The sequence below is a fragment of the Rhinoderma darwinii genome, chromosome 11 (genome assembly GCF_050947455.1).
Source record: "Rhinoderma darwinii isolate aRhiDar2 chromosome 11, aRhiDar2.hap1, whole genome shotgun sequence".
NCBI lineage: Eukaryota > Metazoa > Chordata > Amphibia > Anura > Rhinodermatidae > Rhinoderma > Rhinoderma darwinii.
Window position 1 is genome coordinate 29,939,214 of NC_134697.1, and position 25,036 is coordinate 29,964,249.

Below are 25,036 nucleotides of genomic sequence, written 5' to 3' on the forward strand. Positions count from 1 at the left end.
ACTTAAGCTTCAGAATTTGTGTCAATCTGATTCTGCCAAGTGTATAGTAATGTGATACAGTATTATAACTTACCGGAGTTCCTGTCCATCCAAGAAGTGCAAAGGCGTATTGTTCATGTGGAGTTATTACTAGGTCAACCCGTACAGCCTTCCAGTTTCTATGTTCAGTATCATCAAGACTCATCCAACCATCATCTTTTGATTTTTCAGCTTCAACTTCTTGTTTCAAAAGTTTCAGTATTAAAAAACACTTCTGATAATGATCGAGGGCATCCACACTTCTGCTAGGACGTTTTGTCTCATTAAATGTTGACTCAATTACATTATAAAAAAGAAGGCGACCCTTGAAAAAAAAAGAATTTACAACATTCTAATTATACATTGGCAGTTCCTAATAAACCTGACGCTAGAGGCAAATAAAGAGAACAGGTGACACCTAGAGTAAGATTCCACCACATTATGTTATCCATTCACATACATTACTTCCAAATTTTGCTGGTTGCCCTTGGAAACAGACAACAATTTATCTCTACGCTGCTTGCCAGATATGTGACCTAACAACTCAATACCAACTGATAAGAGTTCTCATAGTTCTTCCTAGCAATAGAAAACCAGCAGAATCCTGAAATAAAAGGGGTTTTCCAGGGACACTATTTATTTCATGCCGGGCAGCGCACGAGCACTGTGGAGTTTTATTAATGAGAGGCGGGCATTGAGGCATTATTTAAGGAATTCAACAGGGCGGGCATTGAGGCATAATCAAGGAATTCAACGGGGCGGGAATTGAGGAGACTGTGGACCAATAGGATGCCTCAAACCCGAGTATATGTCAGAAGTCCTGTGTTTGAGGCATCCTATTGGTCCACAGCCTCCTCAATGTCCGCTCCATTCATTCTTTGCTTCTAATTCAATAACAGCAAGATTTTCTTTGCATGCATGCTATTCCTTAGCTATTGAAGTACAAGCAAATAATGAATGGGGTGGACATTGTGGAGGCTGTGGTCCAATAGGATGCCTCAAACCCGGGTTTACAACAGAAGTCCCGGGTTTGAGGCATCCTATTGGTCCACAGCCTCCTCAATGTCCGCTTCCTTCATTCTTTGTTTCTGCTTCAATAGCGGCACTATATTATATCTACAGTTATGATGGGATACATATATTTAGGGATTATTGGGATTACATTAAATATTTGAGGTGCTGTCACAGGATTCTGTGACCACACCTCAGATAAAGCAGGTGGGCAGGATAAACTAAAGGGGAAGGGAAAACTAGTAGGGAGGGCCAATAGGCACAGAGGGAGCGGAATAATTAGTAAAGAACAGCCCTGTGTCGTTACGTAGGTCAGTGAAGTTTCGACACAGGACTGTGTGTATAATGACTCTCGTGTCTGTGTAGAGAAAAAAAGAGACAGATGAAAAGCAGAACTTCCGGCCGGGCTGTGGTAGGGAGAATAGGAAGGAAAGTGTTCAGATTTAATACAGACTGTGTATTAGGAACTTTATTAAATATTTACATAGAGTAATAGTTCAAAAATGTTGTGTCCCAGGAAAACCCCTTTAATGTAGTCAGTACAAAATAAGCAAAGCACGGTTGCAAATCATTGTATATAGATTTTAACTGTGCAACTCTGTTCAAAGTTGTTCTCAGTGCTGAAGATCAGCAAAGCTGCATATAACATGTAGATAGATAGATAGATAGATAGATAGATAGATAGATAGATAGATAGATAGATAGATAGATAGATAGATAGATAGATAGATAGATAGATAGATAGGAGTGTGCATCCTATATAGATTGGTGGGACATAAGGCTGAAAGGAAGCCTAGCTACAGCTCTGGATTTACACATGTATTACTTTTTTATGCAGAATTTTTTACCTGATTTTTCAGCACATTAATGGTGTTGTGTAGAATATTTTTTTCAACTCCTCTTCTGGGACATGTAATTAAGATATCCACATCGTGTCCAACATTTTTACCCCTGTTGATTGAAATATTTTTTAGTTAACCTATTTTTGGTGACGTTTTTTTTTTATTTCCAAGTCATTATTTATATCAAATAATAATCCTAAAATCTTGCAATATCCCCTCTGGCCACTAAGCCTCATAACAGACTGACCCTTCCTGTTCAGTAGAGATCACTTCCCCCGCAGTCATCTCATTATTACAGGCAGGATTACAAAGACAGGAAACACCTCTATTTATACTGCATATATAGCACAGGATCCACCATTAATAATAGGTGATATACACAGCTCCCCTCCTTAAACAGGGCAGCATAGTATGCTAACAGATCCACTGTAAGCGGATATTCATCATCCACTCATGTATCACTGCGCCTTGACCCGAACTGCAGTTCAGTGAATTGCGCCATCTAGATTGGTTCTTTCCTTGGGTTGACGGGCCAGAATCAGGCAGATTTTCCATTCAGTACGGTGTGCAAATGACAGTCAAAATTGGTTGTTAACCATAACAGATTTTTTTATATGTGATGGGCAGGGATAAGTGAAAAACAATTAGTTCACCAAAAATTCAGGCCAGAACCACTTGCTAATGCAGCTCCCACATCATTTGCCATCTGTGTACCAGAAGTACATTCAATGAAAAAGATTATAGAAACAGGAGAATATTTTAGCACATTTGAACAGATAGAGATTAGTTGTAAATGATTAGAGTCTATTGGGTTTCACAGTTTTACTTCTACTCAGTTTTTGTTTCTTGCATCAAATTTGAGTCCCATAAAACAGATTGAGAAATAACTGATCATAAAAGGCATAAAACATAATAAAACCTCAATACGAACGCCTCCGCCTCGAAATCCATTTCACATCCTACATATTGTATATAGAACCAGTGGCGTAACTACCGCTGTAGCAGCCATAGCGGCTGCTACGGGGCCTGCAGTATGAGGGGGCACCTGCCACCCGCCGACACGACCCCCCCATGCCCGGTGGTGCTGCTAGCAGCCGTTATGGTTACTACAGGGGTAACCATGCCACTACGGGGCCTGCGCCGCCCGGTCCCTCAAATTTAGGAGCCGGGCGGCACGGGCCCCCTCATTCCCAGTGGCGTCGCAAGCACATGAGGGGTCCCCGGTGCTAGCAACAGCCACATTCACTTGTACCTGCATCCTCAGGGCGTAGATACAAATGGATATTATAGGCTGCAGTCCACGTTAGGCCTGCAGCGCATAAAGCGTTGGGAAGAATCCCTGTGCAGGCCGGTGTCATGACATCACCTTATCACGCCGGATGCGAATGCATCTCACACGGCGGATGTGCAGCTCTCCGTTCGTTGTGGGTACGGGCAAGGTAAGTACAATTTTTTTCGTTTTTTGGGGGGGTTTGTGGCAGTATATACAAGGGGGGAGCAGGGTGGCACTATATACAAGGTGGTTCAGGTTGGCATTATATAAAAGGGAGGAGTAGGGTAGCACTATATACAAGGTAGGAGCAGGGTGGCACTTTATACAAGGGGGAGCAGGGTGGCACTATATACAAGGGGGAGCAGGGTGGCACTATATACAAGGGGGGAGCAGGGGAGAACCATATACAAGGGGGAGCAGAGTGGCACTATATACAAGGGGGGAGCAGGGTGGAACTATATTCAAGGGGGGAGCAGGGTGGAACTATATTCAAGGGGGGAGCAGGGTGGCACTATATACAAGGGAGGGAGCAGGGTGGCACAATATACAGGGGGATCTGTTTGGCACGATCTACTAGGGGGGCTGTATGGCACATTTTTCAAGGGGGGAGGTCTGTGTGGCGCAGTCTACAGGGGGCTGTGTGTGGCACTATCTACAGGGGGCTGTGTGTGGCACAATCTACAGGGGCTGTGTTGCGCTATCTACAAGGGAGGGCTGTGCGGCACTATCTACAAGGGAGGGGGCTGTGTGGCACTATCTACAAGGGAGGGGACTGTGTGGTACTATCTGCAAGGGAGGCTATGTGGCACTATATACAAGGGGGCTGTGTGGTACTATATACAAGAGGGGGCTGTGTGGCACTATATACAAGGGGGCTCAGTTGCACTATATCGAAGAGGGGGCTGTGTGGCACTATATACAAGTGGGGGCTGTATGGCACTATAAAGGGGGGGCTGTGTGGCATAATACACAAGGGGGAGCTGTGTGGCACTATCTACTAGGGGGCTGTGTGGCACTATCTACTAGGGGGCTGTGTGTGGCAGAATCTACAGGGGTCTGTGTGTGGAGTTATCTACAGGGGACTGTGTGGCACTATCTACTAAAGGGGTTTGTGTAGCACTGTATACAAGGGAGGGGTGCTGTGTGGTAATTTATACAAAGGAGGGGGGGTCAGTGTGGCACTATATATAGGGGGCGCTGTGTAGCATTATATATAGGGGGGCTTTGTGGCAATATCTACAGGGGAGGCTGTATGCCACTATCTACAAGGGGGACGGGGGCGCTATCTACAAGTGGGGTGTGACACTGCCTACAGGGGGGTTGTATAGCATTGTCTACAGGGGGGCTGTATGGCACAATCTACAGGGGGCAGAATCTACCGGGGGCACTATCTATAAGGGGGGCTGCGTGTGGCACCAGTCAAAAGTTGGCTATGGGACCCAGTCTTTCCTAGTTACACCCCTGTATAGAACCTGTGATTAACTTTAGGGGAGGCAGAATTCGCATCTGGGTCCTAGAGCATGAGGCAGCCCAAAATGTCCCCCTACCCCATATAAGGAGACCAGTACTATAAATAACGCAACAGATTTTGCAATGGCGCCGATGCATTTCATATTATCCCTCTGTATAGAATAAAAGCTCAAACTTTTTCAACTATACCTGATAAAGTGTAATCATTGCGTACCGAAACATTATACACCTTCTTAATATAATTAATATTTAAATTTCTCACTATTTTAAGATATCTGTTTGCTGTCAGTAAATTGAAACATTGTTTCTTTTAAGAAGCTGAAAACGTGTCTCGACCTTTTGCTCAAACAGTGAATCATTTGCTGTATTGTAGTAGTGCAGCTAGGGCTCTGTACACATCACATTTGTGAATTTCGTTCGACATATGTTTCAGGAAAGCCACCATTGAATTCGCTGAACGTATCCGTAGGGCTCCATTCACCTGGAGCATGCAAAAGTGTGTGCTTTTGGCAGACGCTGGATCGGTTTGTGTCGGCATACTACGCGGGACTACGCTATTCTTTATAGAGGAATACGATATAAAACATTTTCCACGTGATATGCATTTTTTTTTTTACAATGGGACCCTATTGGCAATATATGTTACTGCATGCTTATACAGTGGCATACTTCACATCCTTCTGTTGGAGGTATATGTCGGGAAATTCTCCTGACGTACACCTCCGATAGAAGGATGAAATGTAATGTCAACAGAGGCTCAGCGCCTTCACCTTGGAGTGCAGAGAACTGCCTGGACTGATACATTGATTCATGCTACAAACCCATTACATGTGAGCAAAAATAAATTGAGGGTAGGAATCTCAGCCTCTGAATGGAAACAATGCTTCATTTATTGACAGTAAACAGAGATCTTGAAAATGGGGAGAAATTGAAAATTAGGAATCTGAAAAACATTTAATTAAACATTTAATTATGTGAGACTGGAAAACCCCTTTAAGACCAACTATGCAGAAAAAAAAATCTTCATTTTTTGAGAGACAACATGTGATCTAAATAGACAATTCAGAATGATCAATCTGTGTTTTTTTGCAATATCTGAGACGTAAACGGTAGCAGGCAGAGCATCTATTATAGATCCCAATCCCAAAAATAGGAGCCGCACTGTAAAAAAAAAAGCTTGTATGGCGGGTTTAATGCTCTCAGAACCAAACAAATATAGCGGCTTTGGCAGGCCAAAAGTATAGTCAGTGATTATGTAGTAAAAAAAGAAATCACAGAAAAAATCAGCTGATCAAAAAATGACACAGTAAAACGTAACCTTTAATTAATATATTAGAATAAAAAAAAGGTCAAATGATTATCCCTCCAAATAATGATGCAATAAATAATAATAAGGGTGAGGGGTGCGCTGTTTTTTCTTTTGTTCATTGAGTTGAGAGAACAAGAAAAACTTCTGACCCTGGTTTACTTTATCAGGTCACCCTTCCTAGTCGGGGTAATGCCCCTAATCAAGGGATGACTCCAACCTGTACCCTACATGCCCTATTATTGGCCTAGACAAGTCTTTATAGTGGATTTTTGGTACAGAGGTGGGACCTAGAAAGGCAAATGCATGGCAGGTTCCAGCCTCAGGGAATTTGACTCTGTCCACGTCAATATTCACAAAAGAGCTGCAATGAGTTGAGGTTGACCTCCGAATGAATTCAAAAACTGTTATAGAGCCGCTTAGGGTTGTCAGAAATGAATGTGCATGATGGAAGGAGATAGAGAAATTTAGTGACCACACACTGTGTATAGAGTGACTGTCATAAGAATCATAACCTCTCCATTTCGTAAACTTGCTACTAATGGAAATTTAGTGGTGGGCATTGCGCCCTTAGGCAGATATAACCACCAGCAGGAGTTTCTGGCCAATATATACAGTACTTTATATGAACATCTCATAATCCAGAAAATGTGAAAATCCGGTACCTATTAGATCCCAATTATGCCAGATTAAAGAAATAAAAAATATAAATAAATAAATATTTTTTGCTGTACTATGTAATGGGACATATTCATGGGGACTGGTCAGTATTAATGTTGTATAAGATATCAAAATATCAGAAAATATTGCAATTACAAATGACTGTGAAGCCAAAAATAAAATAAGAAAACAATAAGGGAACGATGCCCTTTTTTAATTTTTTGTTAACATGTCATTAGTGTATATAAGAATACGGCATCAGAAAACATTGTGACATGCCTGAAAAAGATTCCTAGGGGGGATTTTTTTTTTCTTGAAAACATGTGCTTCATCTGGTAAAACGATCAGCATCATCGCCTTTAGATGCCCATTTTCAAATCATATTCACTCCAGTGCAGATCATTTACTCTGGTACCATCTGAAAATAATTAGGATATGCTATTTCTGTCAGAAATCTGTTTGTGGATTATTATTTTTTTGTATGTACAATTATTTCAAAGCGTGATATGCATTTATAATAGATCTCATTTATTGTTTCCAAGAAGAATTTCTAGATGAAATTATAATATAAGGGAGGATGAATACATTCTTTGCGAGGCAAATGGTTTGCAATTGGGAGGGGTTAAGGAAAGGGTACATGAAGAATATAGAGTACATTTTAGAGATTACAGATATGGCAAATAAGGGGGATTGGGAGGACGAGCATACAAGTAGGGTATGATCAAGTTTCTTTCCCTGTTGCTGCCCATTTCAAAGCATGCAGACTAACACACACACAGACACACACACACACACACTCACTCTCACACACACACACACACACACACACACCCCTCCTCCAAGTGTAGCTAAATGTTCGACAAACTTCTGACATGTCATCGTGACATGTCAGAAGTTTGGATTGGTGGGGGTCCGAGCACTGAGACCCCCACCGATCGCTAGAACGAAGCAGCTGAAGCACTCGTGTGAGCGCTCAGCTGCTTAGTTTCTGTTCGGCTTTTTCCGGAAAGCCGATGTATCGGAGTACGGGCTCATAGACTTTGTATTGAGTCCGTAGACCGATACATTTATTTCCGTAAAAAGTCGAACAGACATGAAGCAGCTGAGCGCTCACACGAGTGCTTCAGCTGCTTCGTTCTAGCGATTGGTGGGGGTTTCCGTGCTCGGACCCCCACCAATCCAAACTTCTGACATGTCACTATGACATGTCAGAAGTTTGTTGAACGTTTAGCTGCGCTTTAAATTTATTATATTACTCTAGATGGATTTGTTGAGGATGGAAAGGGCACAAACAAATGTCTCTCCTTGCTGTACTCGCTCCTCTCTCAAAGCATGCAGCATCAAAAACACACACACACGGAGAGAGACTGCAGCTTCATCCCCCTCCTCAACCCCTTTTTTAATTACTATATTACTCTAGAAGTATTTTTTCGAGGACTGAGGGGTTTACTGAACATTTACAGACAGATTGCAGGCAGAAACGGGAAACTGCAATCTGCTAGAAAGGGGGGGAGATTCCACTTTCCCTTATTAAAATAAATATTTCAAAGTTTAATGTTTTTACATGTACTACTGATTCATGTAAAAAAAAAAAACATACTCTACTATTGGAATACATATTTATTTATAAATTGAATTCAATTACCATGTGACTTCATTTTTTATCTTACAGTGGTTTATTTTTGTAGGTTTGTATTACTGAAAGTGTTCATTTTAATAATATACTGTGGGTAATGTCTCGTATGTAATGAACATGAATACAATGGATAAGTACGGGCGTATACCACATTTGTTAGCGCAGGTTGACCACCATTAAAGCATGAACAAATTATTACAAACCTATGATTACATTTCCAGCCACAATTCTAGTATTATCTCTGTTAGAACACAGTTATCATTGTCAGAGCTTATAAAAAGCACAGAATTACAATTAATAATAGGGTTGTAACCGGTAATTATTTTGTAACTATTGGAAAATTGTTTAAATAATGGAGTATTTTTCACATTAAACCTTTTCTATTTGTATTTAAAAGCTACATAAATGTTGTGGGCTTGTGACTAATAACTTTTTCACCCATAAAAAGTACAAAAAATAATTGTCTAAGGGTCTGTTCACATCAGCATTGTCTTTCCGTTGAGGGGTTCCATCTGAGCTTTCCGTCGGATAAACCCCTCAACGGAAAGGCAAATGGAAACCATAGCTTTTGTTTGCATCACCATTGATCTTAATGGTGACGGATACTTTGCTAATGGTTTCCGTTTGTCACCGTTGTGAAAGTGTTTCATTTGCTTGACGGAATCAATATCGCAGTCGACTCGAGCAGCGTGTTCTCTGGGGTGATAAATTATGTTTCCCTTTCTGGAAGACTGATGGATGAATTGGGTTTGGTGTATCTCGGGAGAACGATTGTATGCTTCCTACTTTGTGGAAACAGTTTGGAGTTCACCCCTTTCCTGTTTTAGCATGACTGTGCCCCTGTTCACAAACTAAGGTCCATAAAGACATGGTGTGACGAGTTTGCTGTGGAGGAACTCGAGCCGCATTCACAGAGACCTGACCTCAACCCAATCAAAAACATTTTGGATAAATAGGAGAATCAATTGAGAGCCAGAACTTATTTTCCAACATCAGTACCTAACCTCACAAATGCTATTTTGGCTGAATTGGCATAAATTCCCACAGACACACTGCAAAATTTTGTGAAAATCCTTCCTTGAATAGTGGAGGCTGTTATAGCCGCAAAGAAACAACTACAAAATAAAGCCCGTGGTTTTGGAATGGGATGTCCAAAAAGCTCAAATAAATGTGATAATCGGGTTTCAACATACTTTTGGACAGCTAATGTAATAAACACGGTGATGTGACAGCACAGGGATATAGCACACAGTGATGTTGCAGCACGAGAATAATGCACACAGTAATGTCAGAGGAATAAAGCACACAATGATATCATAGCACAGGAATAACATGGAGAGAGCCCTTAGGCTGGGTTCACACGAACTATTTTCAGGCGTAAACGAGGCGTATTATGCCTTGATTTACGCCTGAAAATAGGGCTACAATACGTCGGCAAACATCTGCCCATTCATTTGAATGGGTTTGCCGACGTACTGTGCAGACGACCTGTAATTTACGCGTCGTCGTTTGACAGCTGTCAAACGACGACGCGTAAATTGACTGCCTCGGCAAAGAAGTGCAGGGCACTTCTTTACAACGTAATTTGAGCCGTTCTTCATTGAACTCAATGATTACGAGCGTCACAGACGCCTCGCATAATACGAGGAGGAGCTTTTACGGCTGAAACGAGACAGCTGTTTTCTCCTGAAAACAGTCTGTAATTTCAGCCATAAAAGCCTCTCATCGTGTGCACATACCCTTAAAGTGTTTGTCACACCAATAAATATCATATTCATTGTGTAGATCATACAAAATGAACAGTGTTTTCCATTTACATCCTGTCAAAAAAACAATCCAATGAAGAGTTACGACATTTACTTATAGTATGGTGCCACCTGGGGTTCAAAGTGTATAGCAATGTGCACATCCACCTAATGAGCTGAGTGCTGGTGGACATGCATGCTTAGTCACTCTTCCCACAGTCAGGTATCTGCATTGTGATCCTCTGTTCACAGCAGCCAATAGAAAAAGCTTACTTTCCTGCTTGTCAGGGAAGGAGCAGAGCCTCTGAGGTAGCATGGCAGTATAGATGAATAGTCTCCTTCTTCTGAGCTTGTTTGAGAAGGAGCAGAGCCTCTACAGTGGCATGGCAGTTTAGATGAGGAGAATCCTTCTCAGCTTGCTAGGACTGTAAAGCTCTGAATCCTGACAGCTGATATTAACCCTGCACATTCCCACTCAGCCTTTATTGTTTTATTCCATTATATTTTCATTGATTTCTAAGGGAGTGCATACTGTCACACAGTATATACCTTCACTATTCCGGATCCCATGTTACCTATCTGCAGGGAACGTAAGAAGGTATTATACTGTCAGCTGCCAGAGAGGGAAGGTGACTAATTCTGCTCAGAGCTCGCTTCCAGCAGCACAGATTAGCAGCAGCACCAAGTTGGACACAGGGATGCAAAAAAAAACTATAAGAAAAGTATTTCTATATGCAGGGCCAGCACCCAGGATGGTTGGGGCCCACTGCTGCTGTATTTCATCCTGTGCAGTCCACTGTTGCTCTCTGCTTTTAATCCTGTGTAGTTTGTCTTACTCAGGACAGGAGGAGAAACTACACAGGACACTGCAATGTACTTTTACCTCCCTGCAGATATTTTCCAGACACTGCAGATTCTCTTCTGGCACAGGGTGTTGGGTCAGGGACCATCCCTGCACTCTCTGAAGGTGTAACAGAAAGACTACTTACAAAACACACACAAAAATGCTGCAAAAACCTTGATAAAAACGTCACTGCTAACATGATTGGTGTATAATATACTTGGTCCATGAAAGATGTTGAGCCATAAGGGAGCCCACAGTGACTATCACCCAAGGTCCCATGTAAACCTAGATCTGGTCCTGTATATATGCTAGGAACGCTGCAAATTACATTAAAATAGCTATTAACAGCACTTCTGGACTTTTGGTATGAAAATGATTCATGGGATTACCCCTTTAAAGTGCACCTGTCATGATGTTTCTGCAATTCTGATTGGAAGAGAGATGATGACAGACAGGGCTCTCCTTTTTCTGCACCACCCAACCATCCACATTACATAGTCCAATGATAGCAACATGCGCACTCCTGTTCAGCGGCGGTAGAAAGAGTGCTCTCAGCCGCTGTGGTCAGCGCTCTTTAGGGCCATTGTATAGATGCCCCTGTTTAGGGTGCTGCTGTCTCGTGACATAGGCCCTTTACATACACTTTGCTTATGTCCATTTATAAATGCTACATCAGCAAATTATATCATTAAGGTGTAGATTGAGGATTTGCAGGTTCTCTGGCTGAAAGTTCCTAAAATAGATTTTGAAGTTTGTTTTTTAGTTATGTTGATATTTCTGCTGATACAACCGTCTTGGGACAAAGCCTAAATAACAGGATTTAAAGGCGAGAAAACTCTGTTACTTTGCTGCTTAATAGGGTTTTTTTTCTGAAACGCAATCTTCAATCCCTAATAATCTTCTTATAGAACAATAGTCTTCAAGCATTACAGCTCCAAATCTTATGGGAATATAATTTAAAGTGTGCAGGCCTGAAATTGATGCAATTTTCTTGTCTCTTATTAATGCTTATACACTTGTACCAGGTAGGAGGAATAAGATAAAGCAGAATAAAATCTTAAGTACACCAGAAATTAGAAAAGAAAAATGGGTTCTTTGTACACTGCCCAGGGGACTCCATTTTGACTTTAGAAAATACAGAAGATAACGCTCTCTGTCCGGTTTACATGCATTTATATGTTAATTTATGTAACCTTTAAATTATGCTGAATGCTTTGAACCCATAAATAGTCTTAGCAACCCCCGCCGTGCAGACAGTATTGTGTATGCCCCTTGGTGTGTATATGCATTTTGCATTAATATAATATAGGAGGCTTTTGTAATTCTGTTTGTTTTAACATCATGGTATCAGCAAGTGGTACAAGAATTGTTTATTTCCATTTGTACTCCAGGTCTCACTTACATCTTGTTAGGTGCAGGAGTCTAATCTGTGCCATAAAAAGACAGAAATAATGGAGAAATGAGGCTCTAAATAGGTTTCCTTTATGACATCAGGAAGAATAAACACGCTGATATCTAGTGCCGCATGGACGCTACAGGCATCTGAATGATGTATGATCTTAGTGTCTGACTACGGTTCTATGGGCCCACCAGAGAAAATTATCCTGAGGGTCCATCCTCCATCTACATAGGACATAGTTGTTACTGTTTTTATCATTGCAAACACAGGAGATATCATCAATAAGGTCTAATGGGCTATTTGCAAACCATACCATAAAAAAATTGACCCAAGTTATATGTGATTGGCTCCAAAGTCAGCTCCGAAAGGGGTGGTCTTGTGCTGAAATTATGGGGCCATTTATTGTGTCAGACCCTCGCCCCGCAAGACAATCCTTCAGTTATCTGGTGGGCCAGTACAACCCAAGACTTGGTCCACAAGTGGGTTAAGGCTAGAAAAAAAACTAGAAATAACTGTAGTTTAGTTGTTTCCTAAAGTAGGCTCAATTTCTCATGACACGTGCCAGGGATCATCTTGTGTTGCTAAATATTTCAGGATCCAGCAGAAGGAATATTTATTTATAGAGGATTCATGGTGGTACATGCCCAAGGTTGTGCTGAATGGGCCCCCGCATGTGACTTCTTGCTGTCCTGCTGGGTATGTCCAGGAAGTATGTATGTTATACTATGTACTCAAGCGAGCATTATTAGATGACTACTTCACTCCCTGGTATCAAATTGTTGGATGAATATTTTGGCAAGTTGGAATAATGAGTTGTTGGCTTAAAAGTGGATCTTGCTTTTGTACATAAGTGATATGGGTGTTGGATATCATTGTTCCTTAAAATATTTTACCGCCATTTTGTTTTACTAATCAGAAAGTCAGAAAACCACTTATTGACTTCTGTAGGAAAGTGTTGTAAGAATGCTCTGGGTTATGTGCAGTAGAAGATGTGCGAGTATTAGAAGGAGCTAATCTGTCCTTAACACCTATCGTCAATGGTGTATTCCTGTTTTATCAATCTAAGGGTATGTTCACACGGCCTATTTACGGACGTAAATCGGGCGTTTTTGCCCCGAATTACGCCCGAAAATAGCGCCTCAATAGCGCTGACAAACATCTGCCCATTGAAAGCAATGGGCAGACGTTTGTCTGTTCACACGAGGCGTATATTTACGCGCCGCTGTCAAATGACGGCGCGTAAATAGACGCCCGCGTCAAAGAAGTGACCTGTCACTTCTTTGGCCGTAATTGGAGCCGCTATTCATTGACTCCAATGAATAGCAGCGCTAATTACGGCCGTAATTGACGCGGCGTTCAAGCGCCTGCACATGCCGGTACGGCTGAATTTACGGGGATGTTTTCAGGCTGAAACATCCCCGTAATTTCAGCCGTTACGGACCCCCGCCGTGTGAACATACCCTAAAATGTATCAGGCAGCCATATACTGACATTTACATTGCCTTATAACAAGTCCAAATCTTAAAGCAGAAGTTACTGCCTCCCAAAAATGGAATAAGCATATGTCATCTGAGCTAATACATGATGATCTGATGAACATTGCAGTATTAAGAGCCATCAGATGGTACTGCATTCTGGTAAAGCAACTTCAATTGGCAGAACCTGTATAAAGCATATATATTCTAAGCAGGTGTCAGTTATTAAATATTGATGACTCTAGAATCTCACACTAACATTAAGGCCAGTACTACTTTTTGTAGTACTACATAATTGATTTTAACTCTTGCAGTCCACAAGATGAATGCAACTCAATGTACTCATTTGGACTTCAGCTGTAGCTCAATAATTACAAATTCCCTACTGATTACAGCTGATCACTAGGAGTTTGAGATGGGGGGACACTTTGTGATCAGCTTAATGTCAAGGGAACCTTCTAACAAATAGGGATTGTCAAAATCGGAGAACCCCTTTAATGTATTATGTTACTGAGAGTAAGACTAATAATCATAATCAAGTATCTTAATTAATAAGCATTTATTTAATTAATTTCTTCTGAGAGCTGAGTTTAATTAGTTTGTTTTTTCATTTAAAAAAAAAGAAAATCTAACAATTAGCTCTTGCATAGCCCATGTTTGTAATAACAATATAAAGGAATTATCATTTTTAGGGAAAAAAAAATACTTTTAATTCTCACTAGAACAAGTATCATTGCTGGATTAAAAGTGACAAGACCTAAAAACAGGTCTTCTGGGAATTAACAATTGTATCCCTGGAGTGACAGAAGCAATAATATGATATAATCATTGTAGACCCACGTCTCTGTCTGCCACAGTTTTGACCCAACACTTGTGAAATCGTGAAAAGGTCACACGGACCTGGAGCAATTGCTGCTGGCTAGTCCTAGATTAGTCATTGTATCAATTTTTCTTGTGTTTGATTTACATGTATCTTCCATAATAAAAATGATCCTTTTAATTACCGATGGATCTTATTGAATTAATGCTTGAAATTTGAAGGTATGGGGACCAGGAGTTTTGAATGTGTGTACAAGACAAAAAGTAGTTGTAAATGGTAGAAACTCAAAGTGTACTAAAATTAGGAGTGGTGTACCAGAAGGTTCTGTAATGAGCCCATTGATATTGGCTCTATCAATTGAAAAAGGGGCCAGTAGTGACTCCAAAATGCATTATATTTCTGAGGAAAAACAGAAAGTGACTCCACTGAGGATGTTCCACAACCTCCTCTTGAGATGTTTGGTTGACAGAGTACCTAGGATAATCTCCTCCTCTCTAGATTTAACCCAGGAATTTTTTGCTGATGACAACATGGACTGTCATTCCTTTAAAGCTGGCCATACACTTTAGATATCTTTAAGCCAACGGCTACTAACGAACAAAAGGATTGGGCATGTTAAAATTCAACATTCATTGGGAAGGAGTTGGGATGCCACCATACACAGTAGATGGAAATTGGTGGGTTCGGCCGACATACATTTAATGTGTATGGCCATCTTAACTCTTAGCCTGTACATTGCTGGTTCCTTTTCCAACATTCAACATTATGTTATTTGGTAACAATTGTGCTAATCAAAGGACCAAAAGGCTATAACAAAATGCTTTACTAACCAGAGTTTGGTTGGCTCATCAGAGTACCAGACGATTGTCCAGAGGGCTTTCATATGATAATAGCCCCAAATACCCAGCAGAAGACAACCCCAGTTGAAGATGACTTTAGAGCCAATCATTTGCCACTAGGGTCTATTTCTTAAGAGTTGATTCACCTGTTTGACCTTATTGATAATATGCGGGCCCACAGAATCCCAGTCTGACACTGCATGTAGCTCAGCATTTGCACCTCATAATTGATGTTCTGTCGGACTACAGTTGCAATTTAGTAATTTCTTACAGTCTATAATAGCCTACAATGCATTTAAAGTTTTATACATAGGTATTCCACTGACAGAGGCACTGAATCCACATCTCATTGGGCCTGTGGTACGCGACTCTGGGAGTAAACTGTCCTTGACCTAAGAGCCAATCTTGGTTCCATTTAGTACTGGGTTCAACAATTGGGATATGGTGACACTGAAGTCTCATCATGATTTAAAGAGGCTCTGTCACCAGATTATAAGTGCCCTTTCTCCTACATAATCTGATCGGCGCTGTAATGTAGATAACAGCAATGGTTTTTATTTTGGAAAACAATATTTTTGAGCAAGTTATGAGCAATTTTAGATTTATGCTAATTAGTTTCTTAATGGACAAATGGGCGTGTTTTTACTTTTTACCAACTGGGCGTTGTCCAGAGGAGTGTCTGACGCTGACCAATCAGTGACCAATCAGCGTCATACACTTCTCATTGTTCCAGCCCATTGTTACGGTGTGATTGTGCAGTAAAAGAAGCTGGGCTGGAACAATGAGAAGTGTATGACGCTGATTGGTCACTGATTGGTCAGCGTCAGACACTCCTCTGGACAACGCCCAGTTGGTAAAAAGTAAAAACACGCCCAGTTGTCCATTAAGAAACAAATTAGCATAAATCTAAAATTGCTCATAACTTGCTCAAAAATGATAATTTTTCGAAATAAAAAACCACTGTTATCTACATTACAGCGCCGATCAGATTATGTAGGAGATGGGGCACATATAATCTGGTGACAGAACCTCTTTAAAGTTTACCTCAGGATCGGCAGCTATTCAGAGTCTGTAACAATACCCAACCCCTTCAGTGTAACATTTCTCTTGAAGAATGTCATGAGAGTAATCTTCTAATGCAGTCATGTGTCCTACTGATTTAGCACGGTACATGTTACTATTGACACAATTTACATAGTCGCTGTAAATTCTCTAGTGTGCTGTGCAGTCAATAAACAGTTTCCATTACTCGACTTCTAGATATTCAGTTAATGCCGCTGAACACTAAATGGTGTAATTATTGACTTACAAAATTCATTATTTTGCATCTGTTTGAATATTGAAAGTGACATCCACTAGGATCACTGGCTTGGCTGACCTACAATTAGGGCATGCCCCCACGTGGCGGAATTCCTCCGCAACTGTCCGCATCAATGCCGCACCTTATCCGGGTTGCGGATTACGGCTGCGGATCTGCCCAAAATGTGCAGTAAATTGATGCGGACTAGCTGCTGCGGACTGCGGGAAAAGTGCTTCCCTTCTCTCTATCAGTGCAGGATAGAGAGAAGGGACAGCATTTTCCCTAGTGACAGTAAACGACTTTCATACTTACCGGCCGTTGTCTTGGTGACGCGTCCCTCTTTCGGCATCCAGCCCTACCTCCCTGGATGACGCGGCAGTCCATGTGACCGCTGCAGCCTGTGATTGGCTGCAGCCGTCACTAAGACTGAAACGTCATCCTGGGAAGCCGGACTGGAGACAGAAGCAGGGAGTTCTCGGTAAGTATGAACTTCTTTTTTTTTGACAGGTTGCTGTATATTGAGATCGTAGTCACTGTCCAGGGTGCAGAAACAGTTACTGCCGATCGCTTAACTCTTTCAGCACCCTGGACAGTGACTATTTACTGACGTCTCCTAGCAACGCTCCCGTAATTACGGGAGCCCCATTGACTTCCTCAGTCTGGCTGTAGACCTAGAAATACATGGGTCCAGCCAGAATGAAGAAATGTCATGGCAAAAAAGCAAGACGCATCCGCAGCACACATAACATGTGCATGACAGCTGCGGACTTCATTGCGGAATTTAGAATCTCCATTGAAGTCAATGGAGAAATTCCGCCATGAGTCCGCAACCAGTCCGCCACTGCTCCGCAACAGACAGAGCATGCTGCGGACACCAAATTCCGCTCCGCAGCGGAATTTTACGCCTCGTCTAAACGAACACTTCTAAATAGAAGTGGAAGTCAATGGAGAAACGGCTCCGCTGCGGATTAACGCTGCGGAGTGTCCGCAGCGGAATTCAAGTGCAATTCCGCCACGTGTGAACCCAGCCTTACAGTGCCCTGTGTTACAGATGGCTAAATTTTGTAAATAAAAAAACAAACAAAAATTCTGTCAAATTATTAAGATTTTTTTTAAAAATGTAATTAAGTATTTTTTTTTATTTAATAGCCCGTTGTAATAGAAAATGCGCCTGTAATTGCTAATCAGAGCCTTATCGAACTCGGTAGGGGCCCTGAGAAAAAAAATTGATGGTGGCCCCCTCTTCTGTTGCAGTATTATATAATGTGTGGGTAACTTACACTAGACATAAACATTAGGTAATTGTCGACAAATCTAGACAATCTAATGTGTATGACTCCAGATCCACCGTCTCCCGGTGTCTGCTACTGAGTAAAGCACAGTTTGGCACGTTGAAGTTTAACATGCATGATCCTTTCTTCAACTAGGAGATTACCAGAGCAAGATGTATCTTGCAGCTGCTTATCCCCTCTCCCTATTGCAATAAAAATACTTGCTTGATGATTTCTTTTAGTTAAAGGGCAGCAGAACAGAGCCATGAGCCCTAGTAATAAATATTATTAAAAGCTGCAAAATCGCCGCCACTTTTATATTGTTGAAGGAATGCTTAAAAATCTTGTCTGTCCTATAGCTTACTGCAGTGAAGAACTAATGGTGGATGCCCATGAGCAACTGCCCCTTTTGTCCTCTCTATAATCCATCTTTATCTGCCTCATTATTTAGCAGTTTCAATATATATAATTATCTAATGAATAATTGACATACTAAATGTCCAGAAATTACAAAAATAGCTGGTTTAAAGTAATTTGCAGTGTTTCTATCATAATAAAAGTAATTTCTCAGCTTTTATTGCTTTCCTGTGTCCCCCTTAGTGCTGCTTCTAATCTGTGTTGCTGGTGGAGGAGCTTTGAGCAGAATCTAGCTCTTTACCCAGCTGATAGCTGAGAATATATTCCCTTCTTACTTTTCCTGCAGATAGGAAACATGGAATCCAGAGTGGTAAAGATATTTTATATGTGACTTTTACAATATGCATTCCCTTAGAAACCAATGAAAATATAATAAAATAAAACCGGAAAAGGAAAGAAGGTTATTCAGCTTTACTGCTATGGATGTAGCCAAGTTTATCTTGACTCTCATAACTTGCTGCATCGTGATATCACACAACAAAAGCCATTGAAAACTCAATGAAAAAGTCAAGTTAAAGTTTCTTGTCACTGTGTATTTAATGTGTTAAATGTCAAGATAAAGATGGCTACATCTGTATGACACTATACAACCAAAATTGGAAAAAGAGTCATGCAGCCATAACTATTCATACCAATACAAAATATATATTTTATTGAGATACCTTAAAAATGTTACAAATAATAAAAGAATAATAAGTAATGTATTCCCGGAATAAACAGTGAGCACACAAGATTGTACTGTACAACTACAATGACAATGAAATATAGAGCTATTATATAATAGAATAACAATATATATATTATATAACAATATAATATAAATTTTTAATGTATCTCAATAAAATATATAATTTTTTATTGGTATAAATAGTTATGGCTGCATGACTCTTTTTCCGATTTTGGTTGTATGTATGAATGGCATTGTAGCCACGTTCAATTATCGGTTTGGACTATATATATATATATGTATAATCTGTATGACACTGCAGAGGCTCTGCTCCTTCCCTGACAAGCAGGGCAGAAAGCTATTTCTATTGGCAGCTCTGCAGTGAAAAGAGGATCACTATGCAGAGACCTGGCTGTGAAGAGAGTGACAGAGCGTGCGTGCCCACCAGCACTCAGCTCATTAGATGGAGGAGCACATTGCTATACACTTTGAACACCAGGTGGCATTATACTATGTAAGTAAATGTTATAACTCTTCACTGGATAATTTTTTTTTTTTTTATAAAGCATGTAAATGGCAGGTATTGTTAATTTTTTAGTATCTGTAGAATGAATATGATATTTAATGGTGGGACAACCCCTTTAATAAACCTCATTATATCAATGGTGCAAAATTAATGCAATACATTCAGCTGAAACATTTTTTTTAAGGGTGAGACCACACGTTACACTTGATGTGTGGCCAAGATGAGCGACCGCATCATGGCCGCACATTAACCATAACAAGTGGACTCACCTTAATAGTTGTTAATCATTATCATCCAATTGAGACTTGTATTAGGCAATCTCATATTGCTTGAGCCACAATTCACTGAGAAACACATAAAACACACTGGACGAGTATATTTCTGTAGACTAGATCATTAATTGCTACGATTAACTGTCTTGTTTATTGTACTTTTGGATCATTTATAACAATTGTTCTCTATCAAAAAATCCTTTCATTTATGATCAGCTGTGGAGACTCACATTGAATATTCCCAGTTTACTGCTCCAAATTCAGAGTCCTCTGTATAACTTGAAACAAATGGAATTACTGGTCTGCAAAAGCTAGTGCTCAAGTACTCTATAAACACAGTGACCCCTAGAAAATTTAAGAGACGCACAGTGAATAATATAATTTAATGCTGCTTTATCTTCTGTGTTCATCTTATGCATTTCCCAGAAATATAATAGAGGATGGTAAATATAACAGATAGTGTGACAGAGATGAAATATTGATGTCAGCATGGGCAGCGTTGCATGCAGCCCACTAGTGCTAGAAATGTATGATTTTAGATACAAGACCTGCCGACTGTGGACAAGGAAATAAGATTGATGAAGAAAACCAACAGTCAGCTTTAATTTTAATTTCAAGTCATTAAATGTATAAAGATTTCAATGGTAAAGGATGGGATCAACAAATGCATCAATGAACAGGGGTATGGGTCTTATATTCTTGCCAATCGGTCAGAACCATAAATTCATTATAACACAGTTTAAAAAATGATCAAATTATAGCCCTTCATAGAAACAACATTTCATCTTTGAATTTCAAATGTTTTTCTATCCCTATTTTTTCTAATTGTATGTATTTTTATATATTGGAAACAATGGTGTAAAAGGTGTGGGGTTATGGGGTCAAAACAGTAATGAGTAATTGAAGCTTGTGCCCCATGTCCCAGCCTACGTGCTCCAAACTATAGAAACTGCACCCCATACTGTTTGTGTTACTACAATAGACTACTCCCTGTTGCCTTCGAAGTGTGGAGCACACGTACCACTGCAGACACCACACCAGCAAATAATCTGCAAATATGATGTATGCGATGTGACTGGATATTGTGTCCACTGCAAATGTCTTGCGTGTTTGTGTCTGTGTGTTCAGCTACACCTTTAGAAAACTTGCGAATTGCCATTGATAACCTGTGGATATGGTCCAGGTGTTTGTGGCGCTTGATGATCATGTTAACTTTTTGCATGTGTATATAGTAATATCATTTACAATTGAAATTAGTTTGTTCAATTTTCCCTGACCATTCAAGATATTATACACCTATCAACACATGGTGTAAATCATTATAGACAACCCTAAGAGCTTTCTAGAAAGGGATCGATGTGATGAATTTTATGTGCTACTACTCATATCCACATCTACAGGGAATCCACTTAAAAGGGCTATCCCATTAACCATTTTCATTGCAAAAGTTCCGAAATGCTGTAAATAATTGTTTTAAAGTAATTTGCATTGTTTCTAGCATATTAAAAATACTTTTCTCATCTTTTTTTGCATCTCTTTGTGTCTCTCTTTGTTGCTGCTGTTAATCTGTGCTGCTGTGCCAGGGGCTCTGAGTAGAATCAGTCACCTTCCCCCTCTGGCAGCTGACAATATGGTCCCTTCTTACTTTCCCTTCAGATAGGTAACATGGGATCCAGAGTAGTGAAGATATTTAATGTGTGACATCCACAGTAAGCACTCTCTTAGAAACCAAATATAAAATTTAAGGAAATAAAACAATAAACTCTGAGTGGGCATGTGGAGGGTTCATATCAGCTGTCAGGATTCAGAGCATTACAGTCCTAACAAGCAAGAAGAAGGAGACTGTGCAGCTATATTGCCATGTTACTGCAGAGGCTGTGCTCCTTCCCTGACAAGCAGGAAAGAAAGCTATTTCTATTGGCTACTCTGCAGTGAACAAAGGATTACTATGAAGACAACTAACTGAGGAGGAAGTCACTGAGCCTACTTCTCCACTAGCACTCAGCACATTAGGTGGACGTGCTTATGATTAGAAGATATGTAATGGTTGGAAACCCCTTCAAGCACTATCCCCTGACGATACTAGTGTCTGTTAACCTGCTCAGTCTAAGAATAAATTGCTCGGAATCATTGAGGATCCTGCAGAAATATCTAGTTTTAGTTCTCTTGACTACAAGTTACATATTGCTGGGCTTCCTGTTTATATCCATAATTATAGCATAATATAATAAAAAATTCAAGCCTTATAGGAAGGCAACATATTTCCATAAGTGATATATTATAGTTCTAACAACAACTTATAATTTACATATGAGTTTTATAAACAGTCAATATAAATCTATTTTATCTATTATATCAAGGTCACTCCAAGATAATATACTTTAAATATTAGGAGTCAACATATATCCAGTAAATAAAATAGGGATTTCTAGATTGGTTAAGTAATTAAAAAATGATGAGAATATAAAGTACAGTTATTCTCTGTATAACAAGAGGTATTCAGTCGATGGTGAAACTATTTCTTGAGTTAAATTACTAATCTGAACCTTGGCTAAAAAAAAATAAAAAAAATAATAATAATATATATATATATATATATATATATATATATATATATATAAAGGTATGGAAAATGGCGGTACAAAAGTTTAGAACTGCATTGTACCTCTGTTAATACTCCTGGAAATGTATGAATAATATTGATAGTAACTATTCTGCTTGTTAATGGGGTGTGTCCCTACACAGTCTATGCTGTCAGCTCTGATTGGACGCATTGGGACACATGCTATTGGCAAGAGTAATGGTAATGACCATTTGTCAATTTATTCATACATATATAAATCCGAAGGTTAAAGGGGTTGTCCGACTAAAATAAAATAAACGAGTAGACCCGGAATTTCCGTGCTGCCGTTGTTGCTGTGAATCATCGACACAGGGTCCGGGGTAAGAATAACATGGATGAAGGGGCTGGCTGCCTGGTTAAATCATCAGCTAAGTCAGTCCCCTTCTTGCTCTCTGAATCAGCCATGACAGAGGAGGGAGGAGGAGCTTCGAACAGTCTCCGGCCCACGCGACGGAGACTGAAAACCTGCAAACCATGCAGGTTTGAAAAATAAAGTATATTAGAAAGTTTCCTTATTTCACAAAAGCAAAGTGATAAATTTGTCTTTTTTTTTGTCGGACAACCCCTTTAAAAGAGATTTACAGTATATTAACCAATTATAAACCCATCTGTAAAATATAAGGTAATATAGTACTGGTTGTATATCACTTATGGATATTTGCTGCGCTTTCAAAAGGCCTGGACTTTCATTACTATATTGATCTATATTCATTGGGGAGATAATCAGGAGGCCTAGAAACAAGTAACTTATATTCAAGAGAAGTAAAACCAGATATATTTCTGCAGTATCCTCGGTGATTCCTAGCAATCCATTCTTAGAGGGTTTGGAGGTTAACAGATACTAGTATCCTCAGAGGATTGTGGTTCTCTGTACATGTGGAGATGAGTGGAAATACATAAAATGCATCTCATCGATCCACTTCTAGAAAATCCCCTCTCAGGGTTGTCTAGAATGATTTATGCCATGTGTTGATGGGTGTATAATATTTTAAATGGTCAGGAAAAATTGTACGAACTGATTATTATTGTAAATTATACATTAAATGTACACATGCATAAATTTAACATAACAATTGATAACCTGGTTTCGGAAATGATAATGGATTGCTTTCCTTAAATATAGCAGTAAAGAAGGACTGTAAGGCCTTATTCATATGAGCGTATTTCACGTCCGTGTTATTCGCGTTAAAACAACGGACATCACACAGACCTATGCAATTAAATGGGGCCATTCAGACATTCAGTGTTTTTCACACAGTGCGTGTCCAATGCGTGAAACTCACTGCATGTCCTATTCTTGTGTGTTTTTTGCATTGCATTGAAGTCAAAGGGTGCATGAAAAAAACGGACAGCAAACGACGTCATCCATGTGCTGTCCGTGTTTTTCACACACCAGTTGCTAAAGAAATGATGAGGAAAAAAATAAAACACCTCCTTCAGTTTTTTTTGCTGCCGATATAAAAAGCGTGACATACAAATGAAGTACGTGCGTAAAAAAATGCAGACGCGCACCGTACACGGATGCTACACAGTACTGCAATGCAGGAAAAACGCTGCATCTTTTACGTGCGCAAAACGGACACGTTCGTGTGAATTACGCCTTAAAATCGAATTCTAAAGAGCATGTGCTAATGGTCTCTAGCTAATTTTAACTTTTTTGTGTGCTGGTTGTCCCTCTTGGACTTTTTAATCAATTTACCATTAAAAGTTATATCTTATACTAATTCAGTTGGTAGCTGGGAAAATGGTTTTCATTGTGCCTCTGGCACATTAGTTATTTGCAATTGCTAGAATTTCAACACATGGGGCAATTATTTGTTATATATGAGCCCCACCTTTTCATCATCCTCAAATAATTTGCACTTTATCTTAAACACATGGATCTATAGATAATAGTTAAATGTGTATATTATACCTCAAACTAATACCATCATACAGTGGCCAAATAAAACCATCATATAGTAACTGAGTAATTCTACCATACAGTGAATAAATAATAGTACCATACAATGGCTATATAATACCACCATACAGTGAATGAATAATCCTGCCATACAATGACTATGTAATACCACCACCACCACACAGTGACTGAATAATAGAGTGACAGAGTATTACTAGCATACAGTAACTGAATAATTCTACCATACAGTGAATAAATAATAGTACCATACAATGGCTATATAATACCACCATACAGTGAATGAATAATCCTGCCATACAATGACTATGTAATACCACCACCACACAGTGACTGAATAATAGAGTGACAGAGTATTACTAGCATACAGTAACTGAATAATTCTACCATACAGTGAATAAATAATCCTGCCATACAATGACTATATAATACCACCATACAGTGAGTGACTAATAAAGTGACAGAATATTACCAACATACAGTAACTGAATAATGCTACCATACAGTGAATAAATAATACCACCATAACCTGACTGAATAATACAACCATACAGTGAATAAATAATCCTGCCATACAATGACTATATAATACCACCATACAGTGAGTGACTAATAAAGTGACAGAATATTACCAACATACAGTAACTGAATAATGCTACCATACAGTGAATGAATAATAACGACATACAATGACTGAATAA

The 25,036-nt window shown here is 39.7% G+C and overlaps 1 protein-coding gene across 2 annotated transcripts in view; it reads right to left on the reverse strand.

Moving 5' to 3' along the window:
* Nucleotides 1-25,036, reverse strand: part of DNTT (DNA nucleotidylexotransferase) — a 213,220-nt gene that overhangs the window by 46,250 nt on the left and 141,934 nt on the right. For both annotated transcript variants that reach the window (XM_075843235.1, XM_075843234.1), the window contains exons 8-9: nucleotides 1,878-1,980; nucleotides 74-343 (exon numbers count right to left, since the gene is read on the reverse strand). In XM_075843235.1, coding sequence (XP_075699350.1) covers nucleotides 74-343; nucleotides 1,878-1,980 — 373 coding nt within the window. The remainder of the gene's footprint in view (nucleotides 1-73; nucleotides 344-1,877; nucleotides 1,981-25,036) is intronic.